Raw genomic sequence first — 10,736 nt, forward strand, 5'->3', positions numbered from 1 at the left:
ACAATTATTACTTATCTCGCTTTTCACCCAAGGTTTGATTCGAAAGCCCCCTAGTGAAACACTCCTGAAACAACAGCGGTTCAAGAACCATCTGAGACACGTGACAAACTTGAGGAACCATTTAAGTCACGTGATCAGCTCTTTGAATCACGTTTCAAAGCAGTGTTTCGAAGCGGCCATCACTAGATTTGTGGATTGTTTTCTTATTTCCAAAGAAGAAGAAGATTTGTTATGCAAAAGGAAAGAGCCTTATAGTCGTGTAGTCATCATTTTTTATTTCTATTTTAGTATAAGCTTTCTTTGGTCAAAAATCTTTCATTATGAAAGAACAAAACTTTGTTCGTTCATTGGTTCTTTTGCCATTTCCGGTTAGTACACTTCCGGGGAAAGCATAAACAATTGTAGCCTGTTTACATTGCTCTCTGGAGAAACACGACAAATACTTTATTAGACAACCATTCAATCCAGCGACACAATGGTAGGTCACCCACTCCAAACTGTATCTATAGTATAGCGTTTTCAGGACATTTTAATGTTTTTTGGGAGTTGACAAAGCGATGCTATCCGATAGCCGTATTATTAAACAGCAGAAAGATGCACTGTCACCGTCTTAACATTGTTTTTGTTACACCAATCAAGTACATTTTATTAACATGGATGTATGAATGGTGTTTCTTTCCACAGTTTTCTTTTAACGTGTTTGACCACCCCATGGCCCGGGGCTTTCAGAACCGCTTTTCCACTCAGTACCGCTGCTACTCCGTGTCTATGCTGGCGGGTCCCAATGACCGCTCCGACGTGGAGAAAGGAGGAAAAAGTATGATTTTAGAGACACTATTTTGAATACAACGCACCACAACGGGACTTTATATAAATCCCTTTTCATGGGTTTGAGCTCGGTATGGAATGTCAAAAACGTGTTACCATGGAAATCCCCATGTTGCTAGTCAGTGTGCCAAACGTGCATAGATATACGTTGGTCAAAATTATGTAAAGAAAATTTACCACTATTGGTACGTAGTAGTAATACATTTATCAATCCATAGTGTTAAAATACTGAATACTGAATGAACGCTACATTTGGTAGAATCTCATTTGGTTTAACATGAGGCTAACAAAAAATAATTCCATGATGTGTGAGCTCTATATGTGCCATTTTGAGTACTTGCCAGCATTCAAAATATGTAATATTTTGTTTTAAATTGGTAATTGCAATGACAATTTGATGATCACTCTGAAACCCATAGATGGCTATGGCTTTCCATTCAAGATGTAAGGTTCACCTTCAGCAGGACAATGGCCCTAAACATAAAGCTAGAGCTACAATGGTTTAAAATAAAACATTTATGTTATAATGACTCAAAGTCCAGACCTAAAACCAGTCTGAATCTGTGGCAAGATATGAAAACTGCTGTTCACAAACGCAAAAGACAGAGTAATGACTTAGCGAGCCTGAATAATTTTGCACATTGCCACTATTTATACACTGCCTGTCCAAAACAAAGTTACCACAGTAAAAAAGGGACACACTGTATTTCGTAGGGCCGCCTTTAGCTTTTATTACAGCATACATTCATTGTGGCATAGTTTCAATAAGATATTGTGTTGTTTTTCACCAGTTGATCTTGTATTGATGATGAGAGTGAGTGACAACTGCACAAAGCCTTCTCCAGCTCGTCCCAAACACTCTCTCTGGGGTTCAGATCTGTAGTACATTAGTTTCTGCTACTACTTTCTCTGCTTGATGTAATGATTTGACCCTTCTCAAACGCACTGACATATTTTCCAAGAATACAGGATTTGTCTGTCCACATGGTTGTTTCAGAAGAGAAGCCACTCAGTTGGGTTTAAATAGTGTTTTGCAGCTGAAAGATCATCAGCTGCAGCAGTTATCCAGTAGGAGGCTCTGCCTACTGTATTTGCTTAGTCAAATCCAGGTAGCAACTTTTTTTGGACAGGCAGAATAGTTAACTTTATTGTTAATCGCTATGGCCTACGGTCCCATTTCTCATCTGAAACCCTAGGATAGTTGGGCTACTTGGGTCTTTTTGCACTGTAGGCCCCTTCTTGAAACTTGTTTTTAATACCAGTCGGCTCAGTTGTTTAATCAACATTCACACAGCGTAGGAATTGGGGACTGGGACCACACTTGGGAACTTTTGTTGACTGAGTGGTTCCTCTGTCTACATTGGGACAGTTAGTTCTCGGTACTGTTGCTACTAATGTGTGAAAACCTGATTTAACGCCTACAAAGTAATTAATGTGTATGTGTTTTGTTTTTAGTTATAATGCCCCCCTCGGCTCTTGATCAGCTCAGTAAGTACCCCTCATAAACATTTATTGTCACTGGAAACCACGGCTTATGTGTTTTATCGCATTTATTTAACTGTACATTTCTTGGCAGGCAGGCTCAACATCACCTACCCAATGCTCTTCAAGTTGACCAACAAGAACTCGGACAGAATGACACACTGTGGTGTTTTGGAGTTTGTGGCGGACGAGGGTATTTGTTATCTGCCTCACTGGGTAAGAAGTTGTGCTATGTATTTTGTTTAGATGTTTCCTCGTACATGTACTTGTATGTTTTACTTGCTTATCTTTTTGATGCAGATGATGCAGAATCTCTTGCTGGAGGAAGGTGGTCTCGTACAGGTGGAAAGTGTCAACCTAATGGTGGCCACTTACTCAAAATTTCAACCCCAGAGCCCAGACTTCCTGGACATCACAAACCCCAAAGCTGTGTAATATATTTAAGCTTAAATAAAAACATATGTTCTTTAGTTTAATGACTTAAGATTGCACTGATATCTGTATACATTTTCTAGCCTGGAAAATGCACTAAGAAATTTTGCTTGCTTGACAACTGGAGATGTAATCGCTATCAACTATAATGAAAAAGTACGTGCTCACCATCATAATTCTGGTCAACCCTTTGTGTATTGTATGATTTTATTTCTAAAAGTTGGTTTTCAGATTTATGAATTAAGAGTAATGGAGACCAAGCCGGATAAAGCCGTGTCAATTATCGAGTGTGACATGAATGTAAGCAAATCTAATTCTCTAGTATCTATTTTTTCAAAGCAGTATGTAAGAGGCACGTGTTTTTTCAGGTGGATTTTGACGCTCCATTGGGCTACAAGGAGCCTGAAAGACGACCTCAACACCAGGAAGAGCCACAGGTAAGAAGAAATTATTGAGATGATTCGAGAAATTTGCTGAGTTTTTTTTATTAACATACTGTGTTTTTGTGAACAGGAGGAAGAAAGTGACCCAAGTAACTATGCAGATATGGACTTGGGATTCAGAGTAAGGACTGGATTGAGGGATAAAGATTATTATTTTGTGTTTTTTTGTAATTTTTCATTTTTGCGTCCTAGGCATTTACTGGATCTGGAAATCGATTGGATGGCAAAACAAAAGGAATTGAACCTAGTCCTGCACCTCTTGACCCAACCGACTTCAAACGGTAATTGCTTTTTGTTAAAGTAAAACCTTTCAACTTACTTTGATGCAGTTTATCATTTGAATGTTATTGTTCTAGACATGATTGCTTATCATATATGTTTGTGAATGAGCGACTACTGTTGCTACAACTTACTATTTTCTCCAGTAATATTGTAGTTCAGATGTTGTGAGTTTTTTCTGTTGGGGATCTTGCAGCTACCTGTCTCGATGGAATATATTGCTTTGAGTAACATTCTAGGGAATGTTACTCAATATGACATTGAACTTATCCACCTCCATGGAGACAGGCATGTGACACCACTAAGTTACAGGTCAGACCTGTGGAGAAGAAACTGGTAGTAAGAACACATGAATGAATAAATGTCTCCATGGAGACCAGAAAAGTTATATACTGGTATTCCTTAAGTTATCTATGAAAAGCAGATTGTATACCTATAACAGTAGAATAGTTCTGAACATTTGTGTTCTTGTGTATTTTACAGGGGCATTCCCAACTATGACTTCAAACTTGGACGAATCACTTTCATTCGGAACTCAAGGCCATTACCCAGGAAAGTCATAGATGATGTGAGTTGTAACGCATTATGTTCAGTGTATCTTTAAATACATTTTTGTGCTCTACAGAATTTTTAGATAAGCAGGGTTGCTCTGTCAACTGTGAGTCATTCTTTTTTCTTAACTTTCTTCCTTTTTAAAGGACGATGCTTTGAGCAGATTCATTGCCTTTTCTGGAGAAGGACAGTCACTGCGCAAAAAAGGCAGGAAGCCCTGAAACGCTTCGGCGATGAAGACCCAAAATTAAACATCAAGAGCAAAAAAATAAAATGTTAAAAGTATTTTTGAATTGTGTGTTACACTTATTTCATCAGGTTATAACAGCTGTAAATAAGAGTGTTGTTATTATTAGGATTATAAGAGTTATTTCAAAGTTATCTGTTTTTATTATTATACTTCTGTGTTGCAACATAGAAATTTCCCCATTATGGGACAAATAAAGGTCTTATCTAGGTTGCTACATTATCCCTCATTTGAGTATTTTGATTTATTACTTCCTTTTCCTAGGAAAATACAAATGGTAAAGTAGTTTGAGGTTAATTATAATATCAATAACATTTGAGAATTTTCCATTGGTTGCATTATGATGGACTAATAAATGGTGTTTTTAAATCTTGTTGCCTTTATTATTGGGGCATACGTTTATTGGGTATAATTTGGTGCTAAATGGAGACTAATGACGTAATTGGGCTTAATTATCTAACAGGACGACATCATTTAAGATGGAATTTAAATGTGAAAGCACTTGAACCGGAAGTGTTTTGAGTGCACGTCGTTGCGTCAATGGAGCCGCTTCGGACCATACCATGGAAGGTAAATACTTTTAAAATGTTTAATTTGACATATTTTGAGTGTATGTATGAACACTTACATCCAAGCTACACGTAAATGGTACAAAATGTTTACTGTTGCCCTCAGAAAACCCGGCTGTCCTTGTGGCTAGCATCAAAAATACCAGGGTTATTAAACCAATCGGCCCCATTACCTTGCGTCTGTGTAGTTCTCAAGCTGAAAAAGACAGAATTGTACATTAAGATATTTCAACCTGTAATTGAGGCCGCGTCATTTTCGTTGTAAATTATTGCCTGGATGGGTTCTATCGCCACAAGGAGGCACTGTTGGTTGTTTGTTTTCCCAATCAAAAGCAATGGCTTTGCATAATCATTTTCTGAAATATTTTAATTTGTAGGCACCACGGGAATGTGATGTTTACTGGAGTGAATTCAGGCACTGTAAAAGCCTGTGGAATCGGTTTCATCATTACTACACATATGGGGACGCACCATCATGTCAACAGTGGAGAGAAGACTACAAGAACTGCAAACAATGGGAGAGGCACAAAGACCCCAAAGCCAAGGTTCAGTTGAACAGTTTCTTGGGTATTACGATACAATGGGTATCCGATTGTACTGTGTTCACATTATGTATGTTTGTGCTCTTTTCTTGTCTACAGGAAGAATTGCAAACAAGTGAGAGAAATAGAGTGGCAGAGCAAAAAAGATATACGCCAGTGTGGGACCTGAGGAAAGAACCCCCAAAAGACTGGCACATGCCCTTAAACCAAGAGAAGTCTCAAGAAATCTGAACTGAGAATTTAATCTTGTTATGCTGTTGTATCACATGGACATGGTCATTTACAGAAAGAAACCTGTGCCTACTACATACGTTTATTACATTTAAATTGCTGCTCACTTATTCATATTAGGGCGCATATTCTTTACGCTTCAAAGTGAAAGTTTTTTTTTTGGAGGTGATCATTAAACCTCTAACAACATTGAGTACATTCATTGGCAGTAGGGTTGGGCAACTGATTTGATTAATAAATATTGAAAAATTATGGTTTATTATTAAATAACTCTACTCCTGATTATTTTAAAAGCTGAGTATGTATATAACTGTGATAGAGAACAGGCCAATAGAAAAAGGCTATGAAGTTCAATTGTAAATTACATTAATGGGTGCTTTCCGGTAATGACGTGTGGTTGCTCCATCGCAGCGTTATGGGTTTGTTTTCTGGCCTTTACATTTTGCTGAATATAACCTCTCCCCATTTCACACTAATTGTCCTGACAAATAAAACCGTTGGGCCAGAAAATCGTTTACAAAGACAAAATTACAGTAAAGAATTAGGCTAAAATACTAAATCAAACTATCTGCAATGAAAAGTAAAAATTTAATACATGTCAAGGCAACTGTAACAGAAGGCAGTTTACATTTGCTTCTTGTAAGATATACAGTGTTCTGGTGTATAACTTAAAACGTTTACTGAGTGTAAACCCTGGTTGTATCATTGTATTTTCCATCAGGAGCTTCATATTTGGACTTTGGTGGTGTGTAGGCAGGACCCTCGCGAGTGAAGGGGAGAAGAGAAAAGTCTGGTTTTAACGCTGCTTGATATAGCTCTTCAGACGTGATCCTCAGTTCCTCTAGTGCTTCTCTTTGAGCTTCAAGTGCAGATTCAACAGCCTTCATTTCAGCCATGTGTTGCTCCTGGAATAAAAATGTTAAATGTAAAAGATAAGAATCCTTTATTGTCCACACATGAGGAAATTTCGGTGTTACAACACAGTAGATACAGGGGGAAAGGACAAAAAAAAAAAAAAAATAGAACTCTTATAAACAAAACTCCTCTCATATCTTAATAAGGAATGGAGGAAAATAAAAATCTAAATAAAAAGATAAAAATAAAGTAAAAATAGCTAGCATAAGACTAAATAATACTAATACTAATGGTAAGTAACACTTATTTACATCAGTTATATACACATGAATATGGCCTGATGAAGGTACATATACAATAACAAAAACATACGTAATTACCTGTTTATATCGAGACCACTCTTTCAGTAGCAAAGCTCTGCGCTCACTCTCTTCAAATGAAATTACTGGTGTAGATCGTGTTCTTGCAAAAAAAAAAAAAATCATTTACTTAACATACATTTACTGTAAAGTAGTGCTCACAAAAAAGTATTTTAGTCAGGGAAAACTTACCTTGCCTCATCCATGCATTTAGCTGGTGTAATAAAGTCCTCTATTGGGATGAGTTCAGGGGGCACTTTTTCCAGCTTTTTCAGTTTTTTCTTCAGTCTTTCTCTCATCATTTGCTCCCTTTTTGGATCCACTTTCTTCTTCTTTTTAGGTTCTGTTCTGAAAGAAAATGTTAAGATATGTAACACAATATTAAAGATAGCCACAATTACTTTAACATCAGGTCAAATGGGTTTGGATTTCCTTTTTGCCCTTAAGTAAAATTATCATTTAAAATTGATTTTTATTATTACTTTTGGAAATATTAAAACTGGTTTGTTGATTTGGACCATCTAAGTGCGATATACATGCACAAATAAATACGAAATCAGAAGATGCAAAAAAAAAAAAAACATGATGTTAAATTGATTAATACATAATAATAAATACCTTAACGGGGCTGTTGTCCTCAATGTCATTGCTGGAACATAAAACACGTTTTTTGCTGCATGACAACCATCTACCAGCAAACTATAAACACAAATATTAATTAGGAGATATACATTTTTCAGATGACATTTGAAAGGTTTTTGAGATTGAAATGACCTGAACTACATGATGATGAACAGAAGGATTTCCCTTACCTTCGCCGGGTCATGTACTGAGGTAAAACCCTGCCAATGCAACGAGAAAATGCTAGCGACATTATTTTAAACAATTTGTCTCAGCCACACTTCGGTAATAATACGAAAATAAACCAAGGGAGGCCAACTTAGAGAAAACCCCGATGTCGCGCACAAGTGAATGTCGCGCAGGATAATGACGTAAGTGTTCGGTTTGACGCAGCACTTTCATCATTTTTTTAACCATAATGTATCACATTTTATTTGCATAAACCACGTATACTTGGCCGGAAATCTATAAAATAAATATATGAAATAGTCAATGATTGTATGCATTGTATGCATTTTATTGGACATTGCTTTGTTTGGTTTGTCGAATCTCCATCCAGTATAAAATAGGGGAAAGGTGAAGAGTTCGAGATCCTTGGTTCGTCCACTGGCAGAAGCAGAGAAGAAGTCTTACTGAAGTGGACAAGTCAAGTGGACAAGTGGCCCGATCAGCATTATGTCGCTTCTCAGAGGTATGGGGGGAAAAAAACAATCAAACAAGGTGTAGTACTTAGATTTTTGTCCTGTGACTGGAGAATAAACACATACGTATGTGTTTTATTATACCACTGCGTTGTGAAATCATGAACCTACATGATCATGTATGAAGTTGTCCTTACAATGTAGGCATATAGATGTGAGAGTATATGGTAGATATATAGACAAGGGGTTGGATGATTTTGTAATCTGCAAAGGGAACATAGAGTTCAGTTTGTATTTGTGTCCTGGTTTAAACGGAGCGCTGTGTTCTCAATAAGACAATGATCTCTGATATAAGTCTGAATTTCTTGACACTTTTATTTTCAAGTGTCTTTAAAACGGGAAAACCGATATGGATATGTCCTGCATAAAAATAAGGAATTACGTTCTTTTTTCCATGCTGCAATTGTGCTATTAATGCATTTACTAAAAAAAAATTTTCTGTTTCCCCCCAGGTGTTTTTATTGTGGCTGCTAAGCGCACCCCATTTGGGACCTATGGGGGTGTTTTGAAGGACCACAGTGCAACAGACCTTGCAGAGCATGCGGTTAAAGCTGCCTTTGCTGCAGGGGGTATTGCTCCTGAGATTGTCAATAGCGTCATTATGGGAAATGTTATGCAGGTGAGAGCTACTAAAAATTTTTTGAGTCAGTTTTTAAAATGTTGTGTTCCAATAAGTAACTACATGCAACTTATTTTAGAGCTCAGCTGATGCCCCATACATTGCTCGTCACGTTGGCCTGAGGTGTGGTGTTCCTATCCCAGTCCCTGCACTCACTGTGAATCGACTGTGTGGATCAGGCTTTCAGTCTATTATCAATGGTGCACAGGTAAGAACAGTAAAATTCTTGTTACAGGAATACATTTTTAATCTTTTCAGTTGATTTTATAATGGTTCTATATTTTTAGGAGATTTGTCTCAAAGAGTCTGAGGTTGTCCTTTGTGGTGGTTCTGAGAGTATGAGCCAGGCTCCTTATGCTGTCCGTAACATTCGTTTTGGGACAAAATTTGGATTTGATCTTAAGGTTTGCAATTCAAATTTAGCTTTATTTGACTTATGGTAAACTGTAAATAACATTATGTCACTGTTTTGTCTTGTGGAAAGTTGGAAGACACTCTGTGGGCTGGTTTGACTGACCTGCATGTCAAAATACCAATGGGTATTACAGCAGAGAACCTGGCAGTGAAATATGAGATTTCAAGAGAAGACTGTGACAAATATGCCTACCAGACACAGCAAAGATGGAAGGCGGGTAAGTTTGGGGCAGTAAAATATAATTGAATCTATTATTTAAATGCTAATCGATTCAACCCATATTTGCTTGCTCTTAGCTAATGATGCAGGCTATTATACTGCTGAAATTGCACCAATTGAAGTGAAGGCAAAGAAGGGCAAAGTGTCCATGGCTCAGGATGAACACCCTCGTCCTCAGACTACACTTGAACAAACGGCAAAGCTACAGCCTGTGTTCAAAAAGGGCGGTACAGTCACAGCTGCAAATGCTTCGGTAAAAATGATCTGTCCTCATATCACTGACTAGATCAAACTTTTAGACTGTCATGTTTAATTACTTATTTTGCCTCTATTTGTGTTTCCCAGGGTGTCTCTGATGGTGCTGCTGCTGTAGTAATCGCAAGTGAAGATGCGGTGAAAGAACATAAGCTCACGCCCCTCGCCAGGATAGTTTCCTACCATGTATCTGGCTGTGACCCAAGCATTATGGGCATTGGTTCGTATTACTGGGCAGTAAAATGTCTACAAAATGCAGTGTAGTCATTTGCTGACCATTTATTGCTGCAGGTCCAGTTCCTGCCATCACCGAAGCTCTTAAGAAAGCCGGCCTTTCTTTGAGTGACATGGATCTAGTGGAGGTCATTTCAGATGCATGATTGTTGCAATTATCAAATCAAAACCAAAGACTAATTATTGTATTTATGATTTTATTTTAGGTTAATGAAGCATTTGCCCCTCAGTTCTTGGCTGTTTCTAAAGCATTAGGTCTGGATCCTGAAAAGAGCAATGTTAATGGTGGAGCTATTGCCATTGGTCATCCACTGGGTGCTTCTGGAACACGAATCACTGCTCACCTTGTTCATGAGCTCGGGTAAAGTTAATTGTTTGTCACTTGTCGGGCTGCAAGTAATGATTATTTAGTTGTAATAGTCCATTGTAATTAGTAGACTTTTCAAACGGTCAAGTTTTTGAGTTGTCCAATAGTTATTTTTATTGTGTGAAAATAAATAAATAAGCCAGATACAGGCAGAGAATATACTGACTTTTAAGCAGAGAATATTTACAAAAAGTGTATATTTTTGATGAAATCACATTGTTTGCTCGGCTTTTTGCTATTTTAAGGCTGGATAGTCCAGATAACAATTAATGATTATTAGTAAATTATTACAATTAGTCACGCTTAATTGTGTTTTAACAAATACTTTCTTTCAAATAGACGAAGAGGCGGCAAGTACGCTGTTGGCTCTGCCTGCATTGGTGGTGGTCAGGGGATTGCCATCATTCTTGAAAATGCTAACTGAAGAAAAGGATTGTGCTATGAAGGAATTGTAGCACATTTCAACATCAATGAATTGCACATAAA

General features: G+C 37.5%; 4 protein-coding genes across 5 annotated transcripts; 3 read left to right on the top strand and 1 right to left on the bottom strand.

The window, feature by feature from the left end:
• Positions 1 to 344: 344 nt before the first annotated feature.
• Positions 345 to 4,297, top strand: ufd1l (ubiquitin recognition factor in ER associated degradation 1). Of its 2 annotated transcripts, XM_072433476.1 has the most exons (12): positions 345 to 478; positions 685 to 817; positions 2,284 to 2,316; positions 2,405 to 2,526; positions 2,611 to 2,741; positions 2,826 to 2,898; positions 2,974 to 3,042; positions 3,111 to 3,179; positions 3,256 to 3,306; positions 3,378 to 3,466; positions 3,948 to 4,032; positions 4,163 to 4,297. In XM_072433476.1, the coding sequence occupies exons 1-12, from the start codon at positions 476 to 478 to the stop codon at positions 4,235 to 4,237; spliced, it is 933 nt and encodes a 310-aa protein (XP_072289577.1). In that variant the 5' UTR covers positions 345 to 475; the 3' UTR covers positions 4,238 to 4,297. The 2 variants fall into 2 exon arrangements, with proteins under 2 accessions (XP_072289577.1, XP_072289576.1); XM_072433475.1 differs by having other exon boundaries at positions 2,826 to 3,042.
• Positions 4,298 to 4,767: 470 nt separating this feature from the next.
• On the top strand, positions 4,768 to 5,794 carry cunh22orf39 (chromosome unknown C22orf39 homolog). The gene is made up of 3 exons (XM_072433481.1): positions 4,768 to 4,833; positions 5,210 to 5,377; positions 5,474 to 5,794. Exons 1-3 carry the CDS (start codon positions 4,804 to 4,806, stop codon positions 5,603 to 5,605), a joined length of 330 nt encoding a protein of 109 aa, XP_072289582.1. The 5' UTR covers positions 4,768 to 4,803; the 3' UTR covers positions 5,606 to 5,794.
• Positions 5,795 to 6,179: 385 nt separating this feature from the next.
• Positions 6,180 to 7,788, bottom strand: mrpl40 (mitochondrial ribosomal protein L40). Its single transcript, XM_072433479.1, has 5 exons — positions 7,632 to 7,788; positions 7,438 to 7,518; positions 7,012 to 7,167; positions 6,841 to 6,922; positions 6,180 to 6,510 (listed from the first exon to the last, which is right to left on the bottom strand). The coding sequence occupies exons 1-5, from the start codon at positions 7,691 to 7,693 to the stop codon at positions 6,283 to 6,285; spliced, it is 609 nt and encodes a 202-aa protein (XP_072289580.1). The 5' UTR covers positions 7,694 to 7,788; the 3' UTR covers positions 6,180 to 6,282.
• Positions 7,789 to 8,029: 241 nt separating this feature from the next.
• acaa2 (acetyl-CoA acyltransferase 2) lies at positions 8,030 to 10,710 on the top strand. The gene is made up of 10 exons (XM_072433354.1): positions 8,030 to 8,131; positions 8,594 to 8,760; positions 8,840 to 8,968; positions 9,048 to 9,164; positions 9,245 to 9,392; positions 9,472 to 9,647; positions 9,740 to 9,869; positions 9,941 to 10,011; positions 10,090 to 10,244; positions 10,590 to 10,710. The coding sequence occupies exons 1-10, from the start codon at positions 8,116 to 8,118 to the stop codon at positions 10,672 to 10,674; spliced, it is 1,194 nt and encodes a 397-aa protein (XP_072289455.1). The 5' UTR covers positions 8,030 to 8,115; the 3' UTR covers positions 10,675 to 10,710.
• The last annotated feature ends 26 nt before the right edge of the window (positions 10,711 to 10,736 follow it).

This window comes from Eucyclogobius newberryi, unplaced genomic scaffold (assembly GCF_026437365.1).
Source record: "Eucyclogobius newberryi isolate DKJ021-1_F unplaced genomic scaffold, fEucNew1.0.hap1 SCAF_6, whole genome shotgun sequence".
Taxonomy (NCBI): domain Eukaryota; kingdom Metazoa; phylum Chordata; class Actinopteri; order Gobiiformes; family Gobiidae; genus Eucyclogobius; species Eucyclogobius newberryi.